The sequence below is a fragment of the Elephas maximus genome, chromosome 17 (genome assembly GCF_024166365.1).
Source record: "Elephas maximus indicus isolate mEleMax1 chromosome 17, mEleMax1 primary haplotype, whole genome shotgun sequence".
Lineage (NCBI taxonomy): Eukaryota > Metazoa > Chordata > Mammalia > Proboscidea > Elephantidae > Elephas > Elephas maximus.
This window is the reverse complement of record NC_064835.1, coordinates 67066506-67082461: the sequence shown is the minus strand read 5'-3', so window position 1 is coordinate 67082461 and position 15956 is coordinate 67066506. Positions and strand designations below refer to the sequence as shown.

The following is a 15956-nucleotide window of genomic DNA, read 5'->3' as shown; positions in this document are numbered from 1 at the left end:
GGTCATTTTTTTTATTGTATTTTATTTATTTTAGGTTCGTTGGGGAGAAAAGGGTTCCACAGAAGAAGGCGCTAAGTTGGAAAAGGCAAAGAATGCAAGAGTTAAGATGCCCGAGCAGGAGTACGAATTCCCTGAACCTCGAAATCTCAACAACAACATGCGCAGGCCCTCTTCCCCCCGGAAGTGGTACTCTCCGATCAAGGTGTGTCTCTTTCTGCTCAAAAACCCCTAATCAAATGCTTTCATGGTCAAAATCAGATCTTTTGACATGATAACATATCAAACCAAAGTCCAGCTGATCTCGGGGAAAAAAATGCTAAAATAACGAACTTGGAAGTACAAGCTATTACTTTCTCATTTTCCGTATCATCAAAGTTGGGAACCAGGCTCTTAAAGTCACCACAACAGTGTAGTGGAAAGAGTGTGGACTTTGATTTCAAGTGACTCAGGTTGTCACCCTAGACGGTCATTATAAATTACCATAACATCTCCTAAATTCAGTTTGTAAGCATTTCCACTACCTCACGAAAGGGGCAGGGTTCTCCTTGATGCCTTTATTCCTCTCACCAAAACATAAGCCCATCCCCCTTTCCCCGAGCCTCCTGTCTGTGTATCAGGACACAGCAGGAACCGTGGGGGACCTGAGGAGCATTGTGCTGGCCTTGAGTCTAGGCTCACTCTTCCTGGCTGTGAGCAAATCAATCCTCTTTTTGCTCCATTTCCCTTCCCTCCACACCTCCATAGCTTAAAACCTTCTTTGCTCATTGGAAAGCTTGCAGCATGAGAGGCAGTTATTACTTCCTGAAGCCCTCTTTTCTATTCCCCTTGGGTGCAAATGTCTTTAAATTTATGTGACTCATCCAACACCCTTGCACTTTGGCCTTCCCTAGAAACATCTGCATTACAACAATTGTCGGAGAGAGCTAGAAAAGACCCTAGACATAATGTCCCCCACGCCTTCATTTCATAGGGGAGGAAACTGAGATGGGGAAATCCTTGCTCTGCCTAGTTCTGGAATCCAAGGCCCCAACTCAGGACTTCAGCCTCCAGCTCTAAGCAAGCAGAATTGAGCCAATTCCAAGGCCTCAAATAAAGACTCAGTATAAGAGTAGGTTCTCATCCCCCCCCCTCCGCCACCCATACACAAGAACACAAGCACCTCTTCCAATTCCAATAAAAATAACATTCATCATTTCCCTGAGTTATTTGTTAATTTTAGAACAACCTTATGCTTTGAAAATCAAAAATATATATATATATATATATATATATATATATATATATATATATATATATATATACTATTTCAGATCAGTAGAGTGAAACCTTATTGGTAGATGTCTTCTCAAAGTCAAGCTAGCCCATGCTCACACTAACAGCCGTGCATTTCCATCTTGGTGTGCAGTGTTTAAAGCACTGAGATTCTTGTCTAAGATAAGCTGCCCCTGGAGCAATGGATTGAACTCTGGAAAGATGTGGGCGAAATGCAGCTTGCCTGACTAGCATCAGCTGTTTGCTTCTTGTTATTTTCTAATGTGGAACACACAGTGGCGTGCATGCATGCACAGACAGGAAGGAGCCAAGTAGAATCTCAGAGATGAATAAGAAAAGGGATTTTCTATTCCTTTTCCCCAGAATCTGTACCTTGTGACTAATACAACATCTTTGGTTACAGCCAGGTTTTCATTTCTCTAATCTTGGACTTCGAAAGAACATTAATTCTATTTGCAGAATCCAGTTTCTGCTTGAGACCATGTTATTCCTTTACGATTGGGAGGTTTAGGACTGAGTTTTATGAAATAAATAGGCATATGGGCAAACACATTTAGAAACCTAACATTCTCAACTCCCACTTGGAATTAGCATCAATTCAATGAGTATCCGTCGTGTACTACTATGTACTAGGCACTGCTGGATACTAAGTATACGGAGGTTCCCAAACCTGGCTGAGTCTCAGAACTACCTGGGAGAGCTTAAAAAATACAAATTCCAGTCACTGCTTCAAACCTAATAACTCACAGTGTCACAAAAGACCACCAAAAGCAGTCTGGCACTCACAACTTGCTCACTTTTTCTTGTCAGGTAAAACTCCTTTTATCCCTAATTTGTCAAATTTCACATGCAGACCCCCTAAGCAAGAGTTTCACTCCTCTGCTGCCCCACTTACCACTTGCTCCCCAGCGCCTACCCTCGACCTCCCTCCTCAGGTCTTGTGTTAAAACCACTGGTTCAAAGTGTGGCCCAGGATTAACAGCGTCAGCACCACCTGGGAACATGTGAGAAATGCCAATTCTCAGGCCTTCTGAATCAGATACCCCAGGCTAGGGGCCCAGCCATCTGGGTTTTAACAAGCCCTCCAGGTGATACTGATGCTTGCTGAAGTTTGAGAACCACTGGGTTAAGCTGTTTCCTGAGGTCAGCTCTTTCTAGCCCCAGCTCTGGACCACTCTTGGTCTTTATCGCCTTCATATTTTGGTTGCTTGGGTCACTGTTGACATTCTCTTCGCTTAGCTTCTGGACTGTTTTCTGTCTTCCTTTGAAGAGGGCATCGGACATGCCTGCTTTCAAATAGAAGTTGTCACTGCAGATTCCAGCAGCATTCCATGGGAGGCTCCCTGATGGCAGGAACCGTGGCACCTGGATTGTTACCATAGGCAGAAGGGCCCAGGTCATACTCAGTGATTTGTCAGGAGTCTCAGTGAGAAGACCCACATTAGATTTCGTATTGGATCCATTTTCACCACAAACACAACTGCTGGATTAATGTTCAGTGGTTGAAATCTGCATCGCAAGGAATCGCCGAGAAGGCCAAGCCGATGCGGTGGCTTTGCTAAGCATCTCTACGGGACTCCCTTGTTGCCTTTGCCTGGTAGAGCTGCCAATGCCAGCAGTTACTCAGTTAGGCGGCAGATGCGTAAAGAACTCATTGGTGTGATTATTCATGTTTATGGGTGTTCTCCTAATCAGATTTAGCCCCTGGATGCACCACCTATGTCCAGTTCTTTGAATCCTCAATTCACATCATTGTACCTGGACAGAATAGGGACTCCACCATCTCTTGTTAAAGAGCTCAGTCATACAATGTAATTATGACACCACCCCAGAGTACAGTGCTGGACAGACTCTCTCCTAGGACCCACATAGACCGTTGTGGTACTCTAAGTCCAAAGAAGGTGGCATTCTTCTTGCCATCTCTTTGAGGACAGAGGAGAGAAAAAGAGGCAATCTTAAAAGAGTATCTTTGCTGGATAGGTGAGGGAAGGACAAGAACAAAGAAATTTGAGAATAGAAGCACAAATTGGAATTGAAAAGAAGTAAGGAATACCTTTTCTTCAGAAGAAGAAAGGCAGACTATACTGCTAGAGTTTCGGCATTCATAGTGTTTAACATGGTGTGTGCTGCCTTATGAGCCCACAATGCCTCTGAACTTTCGCTGGGCTTTGAACAAAACATTTTAGCCTCACGTGGTACCATAGACTCCGCTCCCCTTTACAGGCCTCTCTCCCTAGATTAGTCAGGGTCCTGAATGGAAACAGAAGGCACACTCAAAAGGGTTGAACTGGCAGTTGAATGAAGAATTTACAGAGGCATGGTTAGGGTTAAGAGCTACTCAAGACTTCACAACAGCAGGAGCTGTTACCAACCTGGGCCTACAGGGCCAGGAGAAAAAGGGTGTGAATGGAGCCACTGAGCTGGAATCCTGGAGAAGCGGCCACCCAACGGAAGCTCTAGCCATCACCCCGCTGCCTCTTTTTCTATGGCCCACAAGCTAAGAATGGTTTTTATGTTTTTAAATGGTTACGTTTCAGATGGTTGTGTAAGTTGTTGTCTTTGCTGTTGTTGTCGTTGTTAGGTGCCATCAAGTTGGTTCCAACTCACAGTGACCTTATGTACAACTGAATGAAACGCTGCTCGGTCCTGTGCCATTCTCACAATCATTGCTATGTTTGAGCCCATTGTTGCAGCCACTGTGTCAGTCCATCTCGCTGAGGGTCTTCCTTTTGTTTCACTGACCCTCAACTTTACCGAGCATGATACCCTTATCTGGGGACCAATCCCTCCTGATAACTTGACCAAAGTACGTGAGACAAGCTTTCGCCATCCTTGCTTCTAAGGAACATTCTAGCTGTACTTCTTCCAAAACAGATTTGTTCATTCTTCTGGCAGTCCATGGTGTATTTCAAATGGTTATATAAGTACCTGCATAATACCGGCAGTCCCCGGGTTATGAACATGCAACTTACGTACAACCCATAGTAACAAACCAACCCTTGCAAAGCCTATCATTTTAAAAATTTGAGGTATATACAATGGTTCATAACGACAGGCACTACTTTTTGACACGCATCAAAACATTATTATTATTACTGTATTATTACGCTAAAGATGTTTTAGTGTATCTGGAAATGTTTCTTTAATTTTTTTATGCATAAAAAGGTACACTATATAAGACAAACATTTGACTAACCAACGTTAGATATGAACCATACCTAACTGTTCCAACTTACATACAAATTCAACTTAAAGACAGACTTAGGAACGGAACTGTTCATATCCTCGATTTTACCCCTTGGCATTTTAAGCCTGCAAAATTTAAAATATTTATTCTCTGGCCCTTTACAGAAAAAGTGTGCTGGCCCCCTCCCCCTCTCAGAGGCATGCAGTGGCTGCCAGAGGGCAGGGAGGGAGCAGGAGGAGCAAATAACCTGGCCTCTCCCTCATCTTGTCCTCTCATCTCCTGCTCATGCTACTGATTGACCAAACCCATCAGGAAGCTGGATGAAGCTATGCGTAGAGGTCAGCCTTCCAAGGTATAGAGAAGCACAGAGAATGACAGGGGCAGGGAGCTTATGGAGAACAACCAGTCCACTCTGTGCTCCCTCCTATCCCCACTCTAAAACGGGAGCCATCTACTTCCGAAAAACCAGCCATTGAAAACCCTATGGAGTACAGTTCTACTCTGACACACAGGGGATTGTCATGAGTCAGGATCACTTCAACAGCAACTGGTACTAGAACTGGCACTATAAAATGTGACAACACACCCACCTGGTACAGAACGTCTGGGAGATACTGGAAGATCCCTAGTTCCCTAGTGAGAGTGGCCATAATTAAGCACGTATTTAAATGCCTTGCCTTGGCTCACTTTCTCATGCATCCGTGGTCGCTTCAAGAAGAAGGCAAGCAGGAAGCGCAGTTGCTAGGCAGCCCTGTGAGAACTCACCAAGGGGAGGGGTCCACAGTGAGGCTCCTTTCCACAGTCCTCCAGGCTAATGAAGGCACTGACCACACTGACCACACATCACCCCTTCCTCATTCCAGGCTCATGAATTTTCCTTTGCTCAGTTTCCACTCGGTGAATTTATAGCACCCCATGCTTCTCATTAAACCAGAGCTGACCATGTCAGACAAGTTAAGTAATGCCCCGATGGTCACCAGATATGAAAAACCAGAACTGGTTTCAGGTCTGTTGGAAGGCTTGCAGGCTTTAGAGAAACCATTTTTCTCCTTCTCCAGTAGCTCCTCCATGTGACTGAAAATGACAAGAAATGACAGCCAAAGGACAAAAGCCAGACCCCAGCTTGCCAGACAGGCCATTCTCTGCAAAAGAGCCAGACTGAGTGGGTAGGCTCAGCCTGCACTGTGTGCGGGGCCTAGGAGACTGGTGGTCTTCATTTTACCTCCCTGCCAGGCCAACCTGTCGTCCTTGGCTTTAAACACCTTGACCTTGTCGTCAGGAAGCATTTGGTCACGGAGCTGTCCTGGATGTAGCTGGATGCAGCCCAGGAAGACATACCAAGCGTTAAGTGTTGTCAGATGTTCTGCTGATGTTGGACAGACTCTGTCCCTTTCCGACTACATTTTAGAATGATTCCAAGCTTTTTTTTAAGACCCAAAGGAAAAAAAAAAAAAAAAAATCACCCTCTGTGTGTGTGGGAGGAGAGAGTTTGCAACTTTTTATGCATTAATTTAGTTCATCGGAGGGGAGACACTAGTCAGACTGTTCACCATATATTTCGAGGCATGAAAATTCTCAACTTCTGACCAACTTCCAACTAGCTAAGACTACAGCACAGACGAAAAAAAGATGTAGCCACTGCCTGGCCCAAAAAAAGGAGAGAAGAGGAAACAGCCACAAACACCCATGTAGCAGGATGCTTTAAATGGCAACTGCATAAACATTCCCATCACAGCTTCATTGTTTATAAAGAAACAAAAGCTAGAGTTTACAGAGAACTTCCGGTTTGTCTGCCTTGGTGGATTGGAGGTTCCTCTGAGGCTGAGATACTGTTTGGGATCCTGGAATTGGTAGATTTCTCAGTTTATACTGAGATGTGTCAAGTTTGAGTGACAGCTATTTTTTAAATGTCAGTTAATAAGCCCCATTGCAGGGTTTCTGGGTTTGCAGAGAAGGCTTTGTTTTAGCTTCACAGAAGCAGTTCAGAGTTGAGCCTGGGAGTGAGGACCAGCAATGCATTCTGTGGCTTTTGTGTGATGGACACCCAAGTCTGAGATCATTAAACGGGAGTCAACTAAGACAACTCCTTCCCAGATTTTAGATAAAGGCCGGAACTGGTTGGAAAAATTCCGTGAAGCTCTTCTGGCCCCAAGGGATGTTATGAATAAACCCCCTAGCTTTGCACAAATGGTTAAGCACTAGGCTGCTAACCGAAACGTTGGAGGTTTGAGTTCACACAGAGGCACCTTGGAAGAAAAATCAGCCACTGAAAACCTAACAGAGCACAGTTCTACTCTGACATACGTGAGGTCACCACGAGTTGGAATCACCCTATAAGACAGAGTAGAACTGCCCTGTAGGGTTTCCAAGGAGCAGCTGGTGGATTTGAACTGCAGACCTTTTGGTTAGCAGCTATAGTTCTTAACCACTGTGCCACCAGGGCTATATATGTGTGTGTACATATATATATATAAAAATATATATATATAAAATATATATAATATAATATATATATAAAATATATATATGCAGAGGCATTCGACTGTGGATCATAACAAATTACGGACAACATTGCGAAGAATGGGAATTCAAGAACATTTAATTTTGCTCATGCAGAACCCATACATAGGCCAAGAGGCTGTCATTTGTTCATAAGAGCAAGGGGAAACTGCACGGTTTAAAATCAAGAAAGGTGTGTGTCAGGGTTGCGCCCTTTCACCATACCTATTCGATCTATATTCTGACCAAATAATCTGAGAAGCTGAACTATATGAAGAAAAATGTGGCATCAGGATTGATGGCATCATTAACCTACGATATGCAGATGACATAACCTTGCTGAAAGCGAAGAGGAATTGAAGCATTTCCTGATGAAGATCGAAGAATACAGCCTTCAGTATGGATTACACCTCAACATAAAGAAAACAAAAATCCTCACAACTGGACCAATAAGCCACATCATGATAAACAGAGAAAAGATTGAAGTTGTCAAGGATTTCATTTTACTTGGATCCACAATAAACATCCGTGGAAGCAACAGTCAAGAAATCAAGCAATGCATTGCATTGGGCAAATCTGCTGCAAAAGACCTCTTTAAAGAGTTAAAAAGCAAGGATGTCACCTTGAAGGCTAAGATGTGCCTGACCCAAGCCATGGTGTTTTCAGTCGCCTCCTATGCATGCAAAAGCTGGACAGTGAATAAGGAAGACCAAAGAAGAATTGACGTCTTTGAATTATGTTGTTGGCAAAGAATATTGAATACGCCATGGACTGCCAAAAGAATGAACAAATCTGTCTTGGAAGAAATACAGCTCCTTAGAAGCAAGGATAGCAAGACTATGTCTCACATACTTTGGACATGTTATCAGGAGGGATCAGCCCCTGGAGAAGGACATCATCTTTGGTAAAGTAGGGGGTAAGCAAAAAAGAGGAAGACCCTCAATGTGATGGCTTGACACAGTGGCTGTAACAATGGACTCAAGCATAACACCAATTGTGAGGATGGCAAAGGCCCAGGCAGTGTTTCATTCTGTTGTACACAGGGTCGATATGAGTCGGAAGCAACTGGACAGCACATAACAACAACGACATGAGGTGATTGAAAAGACCATGGCTTGGGTCAGGTACAACTTAGCATCAAAGCGACATCTGACATTTTTGATTTTTAGAACTTCAAAGAGGTCTTTTGCAGCAGATTTGCCCAATGTACTATGTTGTTCGATTTCTTGACTCCTGCTTTCGTGGACACCACGATCATAGATAACATTTAATGAGTACTTACTATGAGACACGTGCTTACCTTCAATATCTAATTTTAAACTTTATAAAAAAGTCTTTAGACATTATTATTATCTCCATTTTAAAGATGAGAAAAATAAAGCCTAGGGAGATGAAACAACTTGTAAAAGACCGTGAGCCAGCGAGGGACAGACCCAGAATTTGGACTGGGACAGTCTGACTCCAGTCACTTTGCATTTAAGCATTTTATTTTGCCCTGTTACCACAGAGAAATGAATGTACTACCATTCTCCTATTATGGTACATCTAGGTGATTTCTTAAGGGGTTGCACAGTGGTTAAGCACTCAGCCGCTAGCCAGGAGATCAGTGGTTCGAGCTCACTAGCCACTCCACAGGAGAAAGATGTGGCAGCCTACTTCCGTAAAAATTACAGCCTTGGAAACTCTATGGAGACAGCTCTCACTCTGTCCAATAGGGTTGCTATGAGTTGACTTGACGGCAACAGGTTAGGTGGTCTCTGCTCTTCTGCAATGTGTGTAGCTTTCAATTTCTGTGGGGTTTATTAATGCACTTTTTCAAGAGCCAGATTGCCTTCTTCCAGCCCCATCTCATTGCACCTCAGTTGTCATGGAGTTGAGTGATTAGCATGCAGGGCATTGTGGGTGGGCTGATTTACACAATCAAATACTGGCCTTCCCTGAAAAAAGGGGGAAAGAAATAGAGGCGTTTGTCCAGGAAATTCCCCTGGTTATATCCTGAAAGGAGGAAGATAGGATATAACCAGGCGGATTTCCTGGACAAATGCCTTTTTTTGTTTTTTTTTTTGAAGCAGTGGTCAAGAAATCAAATGATGTATAACATTGGACAAATCTGCTGCAAAAGTCCACTTAAAAGTGCCCAAAAGCAAAGATAGCGCTTTGAGGACTAGGGTGCGCCTGACCCCAGCCATGGTATTTTCAACACCCTCATATGCACACAATAGCTGAATGATGAATAAGTAAGACCAAAGAAGAATTGATGCCTTTGAATTGTGATGTTGGCGAAGAATGTTGAATATACCATGGACTGCCAGAAGAACGAACAAATCTGTCTTGGAAGAAGTACACCCAGAATGCTCTTTAGAAGCGAGGATAGCGAGACTATGTCTCACATACTTTGGACATGTTATCAGAAGGGACCAGTCCTTGAAGAAGGACATCATGCTTGGTAAAGTAGAGGGTCAGCAAAAAGAGGAAGACCTTCAACAAGATGGATCGACACAGTGACTGCAACAATGGGCTGAACCATAGCACCAATTGTGAGGATGGCGCAGGATTGGGCAGTGTTCCATTCTATTGTACATAGAGTCGCTATGAGTTGGAACTAACTCAATGCCTGACAACAACATATTCTGAAATAGAAATGCTTATCCCAAGGAACCTTAAAGGAAAACGTTTAACTGATGACCGAAATGGTTTAATGCAGAAAACCGTGCTGAACACAGCAGCCATTCTATCCAGCGCTCTCAAGTCGTTTCAAAATATTTTTAAAAGCTTTTGTAAATTCCTTGCCAAAAGAGATGAGAAGAAACAGTACACTTTAGCAAGACAGAGTATAGCCCACAAGAACTCAGACAATGTTTGATAAATGTTCAAGAACACACTTGTGTAACTATATGTAATCCACCGGAAAATAACAATTCCAGAACATGAAATCTTAGAGATGATTTTCTTAAGTTAACGCTTCCACAAAAAAAAGAGCTTTGAGACAAGTAACTGGAGCTCTCTGGACTTCCCCCAGCTTTCTAGCTCTATCATTCAAAGACACTTTCCAGAACAGTGTTTTCAAACATTCCTGATTGTGTCCCCAGTAGAGATACATTTTGCATTTCCACCCAGTCTATACCCATGTTCTCGCCCAGGCTTGTTCACGCTGTCACAGGCTCTTTCTCTCCCTCCTTCCTTATTTCTCTCTCTCTCACACACACACATCTAACTGAAACAAATTTTTCAGAGAGTAATATTTATCCTTGTCATATGTAATTAACTTTAATATTTTCTTTTTTTATTCTATTTCATTTCTTATAAATTATGGTCCTAACACACGAAGTTGATTTCATAATGGCTTCAAGCATTGCCACACAGAGCTTAGAAACTGTGTTCAAAAGGAGTTAAAGTGCTCCAGCCAAGAGCATCTGCAGCATCTCTGTAATAGGAAGTATATGAACTTTGGAATTAGGCAGACGCAAATTCCAATCACGTGTCTCCAATTTATAAGCTGTGTGACCTTGGAAAATTACTTGACCTTTCTGACTCTCCATTTCCTCTCCGTAACCTTTGGGACTGTTGGATGGAAGGATAACACATGTAAAAGCACCGGCCTAGCACATAGTAGCACCGAATATTCACTCATCCAACAAATGTTTACTGAACACAAAGTGCTGCCCTGTGGTCTGGGCATACAGCAGTGAACAAAACCAAGCACACCTCTGCTTGTATGGAGCTGGCATTCCAGCGGTGGAGACAGATGATAAGCAAATAAACATAGAAAATGCCAGAGAGTGATAAGGGCTGTATTCATTTCCAATTACTGCTATAACAAATTACCGTCGACTTAGTGAGTTAAAACAACACAGATGTATTATCTTACAGTTCTGGAGGTAAGAACCCCAAAGTGGGTCTCACTGGTTTAAAGTCAAGATGTCAGCCCGCTGCATGCCTTATGGAGACTCTAGGAGAGAATCCCTTTCCTTGCCTTTTTCCAAAGTCTAGAGGCTGCTCCCATTTCTTGACTCATGGCCCCATTCCATCTCCAAAGCCAATAATAGAGGGTTGAGTCCTTCTCACATCGAATCACTGTCACCCTGATTCTCCTGTCACCTGTCCTCTGACCCCGGCCCTTCGTGTCCCTCTTATGATAAGTGATTTGATTACATTTAGGGCCCACTTGAATAATCCAGGAGAAGCTCCCCATTGCAAGATCTTTAACTTATCCACAAATCCCTTTTGGCATGCAAGGTAACATATTCTCAGGCTCTGGGGATTAGGACGTGGGCATCAGGAGGACCAGTGTCAGGGTCAGATTACCCAATAAGCAAGGTACTCACGGGCTTACTTGCGCTTACTTACTAATCTGTAGTGCACAATTTCACCTGTTTTTCACCACATCAAAGAACTCATGTGAAATTGTGCACTAAAGATTAGGGGCCCTAAGTAAACACAGTTAAGCCCATGCGTACCTTGCTTGCTGTGAGCCTGTGTCTACCTTGCTTACGAGTTAATCCACCCCTCAGGGCCATTATTCTGCCAACCACAAGGCTATGAAGAAAAATAAGGCAAAGTAAAGGTAACTCCTGCTTATCGACAGACTCACCTCCCAGAGTTGATACTAAGAAATAAGCTAAATAGGTGTCATTTTTCTTTCAGTAAAATTGTCTCCAGTAGGAGAAACCAGCCTCCATTCAGCATGTCTTGGGAGTTAGAATGGCCGAAGGCATCAGACCACCTTTATTACACACTGTGGAGCCCCTGGGTGGTGTAAATGGTTAAGAGCACAGCTACTAACTGAAACATTGGCAGTTCAGATCACCCAGAGGCACCCTGGAAGAAAGGTCTGGCCATCTATTTTTGAAAAATTAGCCATTGAAAACTCTACGGAACACAGTCCTACTCCAACACACGAAGGGTTGTCATGAGTTGGAATCAACTCAGCAACTGGTTTGGGTATTTTCGTTACCACATACTGTGGAATTCTTGGCACTCACAGAGTCACTCTTCTTGGTTTCAGTCAACTATCTACCACCCCGAAGTCTTTGATTTGGGTAACTGTCACTTCGTTGAGGCACAAAATGTGTGTAGAGAGGCTGTGGTTCCTGACCAACTTGTAGTTGGTGAATGAGCCTCGAAGATGGCCAGGAATCTACATCCCAGAGGCCTTTAATTGATCTTAGTCTTCGCCTTCTTTCCCAAAGTTGTCATCATTGTTGTCATTTATGAATTCTAGCCACCAACTGGAAGAAAAATCTTTAGTGAGAATTAAAAAGATTAACTTGTGGTGTGAGAATATGCCCAGACATGTGAGAAGGGAAAAAGCCAAGCTCCTGAATGAGCTTCTCCGCGTTTCCAAATTTGGGGCTGTACCAGCTTTCAGGGCGTATTTTTCACGAGCTTCCAAGGTTCTCTGCTATGTGTCTCACCTCTCCTGCTACAGTCATAAAGCCCACATTATGAACTTGGGGGACAGAAGAGGACTCCTCCTGTCACACCACATTGCTAGGACAGTGTCGTTCCCATGACCGGAGAAGCACGGAAGGTTCTACACGCCTGTGCTGACCACTGGCCTGGTTTCATGTGTAATCTTGATGCATTTGTTTTATTTCAGGGAAAACTCGATGCCTTATGGGTCCTGCTAAGGAAAGGATATGATCGTGTGTCTGTGATGCGTCCACAGCCAGGAGACACGGTAGGACTGGTGCATGGTGTCATGCATGCGCACATACACACACGTTCTTTTTCTCTCTCCCTTTGTCTTTGTTCATTAGAGCTAGAATAATTCCAGATACACAGACTCACATATTATTTCGTGTGGTGAGAAATCAGGTAATATTTTGCAAAATTCTGACTTCTACAAGACCTTGAGTTGTGATTTATTTTTCTGCAAAGGACTTTTGACAGAAATATGTCGGCTTTAACTCCCTAGGACTTAAGCGTCTTCATTTATAGGTAAAGTGAGTAGATGAAGCAGGGCTGACTTGTAGGGCAGTCTCGGGAGGGAGATTGGCTGGTCCTCGATACACTGGCCAGTGGTGAGAAGCAGAGCACCGGCCCCCTAAGGATGAGACAAGTGAATAAGGGACCGTAGAAAACTCTCATCACCTTCCAGCAGGTGTTGGGCTCAACTGACCCAGCACCACCAGGGAATCTTCTACCTAGGGAGCATCTGCCCAGAATCTGGCAGGACCAAGTTTGGAACATCTTCAAGCCTGGAGGGGCTAGCGAAGATGGAGCCAACAGATGCCTTGGAGACCATGTAGCCCAAACCTTCATTTCGTGAATGAGGAAACAGGACAAGGGAAGTTGAATAATTTGTTCTGGTTCAGATGTTAAGTAGCAAAGATGAGAACAACCTCAGTTCTGCTGAAATCAAACCCATTGCTCTTTCTTACTATAAAGGGCTAGGCTCTTCCTTTTTTCCACAAGAACAAAGCTTGATACCAAAGTCTCCCTCAACCATCAGCAACATGCATCTTCCAACTGCTCCTCTGAAAATCAGGCACATATACCCAAAGCAGATTAAAGGGGTCTCATTTGAACGCCTTTCAAATCAGGCAGATTTGAATCTCACCCTTCCCGCCCCACCCCCACCACTTCCTTCCTGGCTGGAAAAGTTCAGGCACGTCATTGAAGCCCTCCCAACCTCATCCCTGTAAAGCAGATGATAATAACTACTTCATAGCAGTATTTGACACATAGTAACTCTCCATCAAGGACAAATATTATTATGATGAGATACTTAGTTTTTGTTTTGTTTTGTTTTGCTGTCTGTGGACAGCTGATGCAAAAATTCAAACCATATTGCAGTCCATGCGTACCAAATATAGCCACATCTGTTCCCTGCCCACGCTGGCGTCAACATGGTGCAACTAATAAAACACTAGAGCCAAGGCTGATAGGCAGGTCTTTGCCACTCCATTTTCTTGACAAGGGGTGGTTTGTGGCTGAGGGGACTTTGGCCTAATGTTTTATAGTCATGCAAGTTACTGTCCAACTCGCCATTCCTGCTCCAAGTCGTGGCAGACAACAGGCAAGTACGCCAAGAAACCAGGACCCATAAATGCTGGGTCAACGGGGTCCTCAGGCATATGAAATCTGTGTCTTTGTCTGGGTGAGGCATCATACATGCACTTTTATGGCAAATTTTAAAGTAAGAACTCTTCAGTTAACAGAAATGAGTGTCAGCCATCAAGTTTGAACTCGGGATGGTGTTTGGCCTTATAAGCTCTACGTCTGTTTTCTGTGAGAAAATGAAAGAAATTCTTTTAACATGAATGAGATTCATCTCACAGGCTAATAAAAACAATTAAGGTACCCAAACTAGGGTTTGGCAGTACTATTTTTTGTGACAATATGTGGGTACAGTGTACAAGCCCCCCTCCTTTTTTTTTTTTTTCAGGACAATTGAAAAACATCTCTGATAAAAGTATGTTACCATTCCATTCTCTGCTGACTAATTTGGCAGAAATAAGTTCATAAACTGGGTCAACCTGAGGAGGGGGAAGGGTGTTGGAAAGAGGAAGGATAGAAAGAAATTCTGTTATTTACAAGATGCAAGAACCAACACTGTTTGGGGGCAGGGGAGAGGCGAGTTATACAAATCCAAGAACAATAGAATGAAAACTGATGGAAGTTCCTCTAACAAATAGTACCTAAATTGACCCTCTTACTTACAAATTCTGAATGAAAGTTTGTATTGACATCTTGAAGATATTCCTTGTGCTTTTAAGAAGCACAGTGCCTCCTTGAACTTAAATTCTCCAGACTCACGAAACAGTAGCTTTGAGGTACAGGAGGTCTGGTCCCTGGGTGGTACAAACAGTTAACAAAATTGGCTGCTAACCGATGAGTTGGAGGTTTGGGTCCACCCAGAGATGCCTCAGAAGAAGGCCTGGAGACCTACTTTTGAAAAATCAGCCATTGAAAACCCTATGGAGCACAACTGTACGCTGACACAAACCCTATGGAGCACAACTGTATGCTGACACACGTGGCGTCACCAAGAGTCAGAATTGACTCGATGGCAACTCTTTTTTGTTTGTTTTTCACAAGATGTCTAAGAATTAGGATACATTGGAACATACTTTCAGTGCTCTCACAAATTATGATTGTCTAGTCTACTTGGAAGCCCTGGTGGTGTAGTGGTTAAGTGCTACGGCTGTTAACCAAAAGCTTGCATAACAGCTTGCAGTTCGAATCCACTAGGCGCTCCTTGGAAACCCTATGGGGGAGCTCTACTCTGTCCTGCAGGCGCGCTACGAGCCGGAATCAGCAGCAATGAGTACTGGTAGTCTATTTTTAAATGGACTTGCCTTTACAGAAATCTTGCTAAAATTTTAAGATAACTGGTAGAAATAGATGCAGAGAGCTGTGCCCTCATGGTCATGTAGACATCTTGGTGGACACAAGAAACTCTACAGAAAGGTCACAGATTAGGTGGGAATGGGATTCAAAACTGCCTTCTGGCTACTTGGGACATGATTCCCAAGGCATGTGGGACTGTGTTGTAGCTTTGTCTACATGTTTATTCCATTTCTTTTGCATAACTTTGGGAGACTCACTACAGACCTGCGTAGCTTGCATGGTTATGACTCTGAGGATTCCTCAGTCCTAATTTATGGGGCTGACCACATTTTCCATAAACTCAAAATGACTGCATCCAGGCATGTGCTTGTTGTGAACAAGAGTCACAGGTTCTGAATTTTTTCTTTCAAAACAACAACAGAAATTACCTAATTACATTTTTGGTTACATTCTAAGTTACTTCAAACACATATTCACCTCACAGAAGCCTCACAGTTCTTCCTGCTCAGATCCTACCTGCAGCAGCCTCGCCGCGGTGGACCCACTTCAGCCCTTCAGACACAGACAAAGACACCAGGGCCAGCATCTGAGAGGCTGCTGAAAGGGTTCAGGGCCTCCAAAGCAGAGCAGCAAGCTGGGGGAGGCTGTGCCCAGAGCACCGCCCTTCTCTGGGACTGGTGCCCACCTCCTCAGAGCTGTCAAA

The 15956-nt window shown here is 43.6% G+C and overlaps 1 protein-coding gene across 1 annotated transcript in view; it reads left to right on the top strand.

Annotated features, from left to right (window-relative positions):
• The window catches only part of ANTXR1 (ANTXR cell adhesion molecule 1), a 258803-nt gene that overhangs the window by 180164 nt on the left and 62683 nt on the right, over nucleotides 1-15956 (top strand). The window contains exons 16-17 of the mRNA XM_049856413.1: nucleotides 35-202; nucleotides 12558-12638. Of these exons, the coding sequence (XP_049712370.1) occupies nucleotides 35-202; nucleotides 12558-12638 (249 nt within the window). The remainder of the gene's footprint in view (nucleotides 1-34; nucleotides 203-12557; nucleotides 12639-15956) is intronic.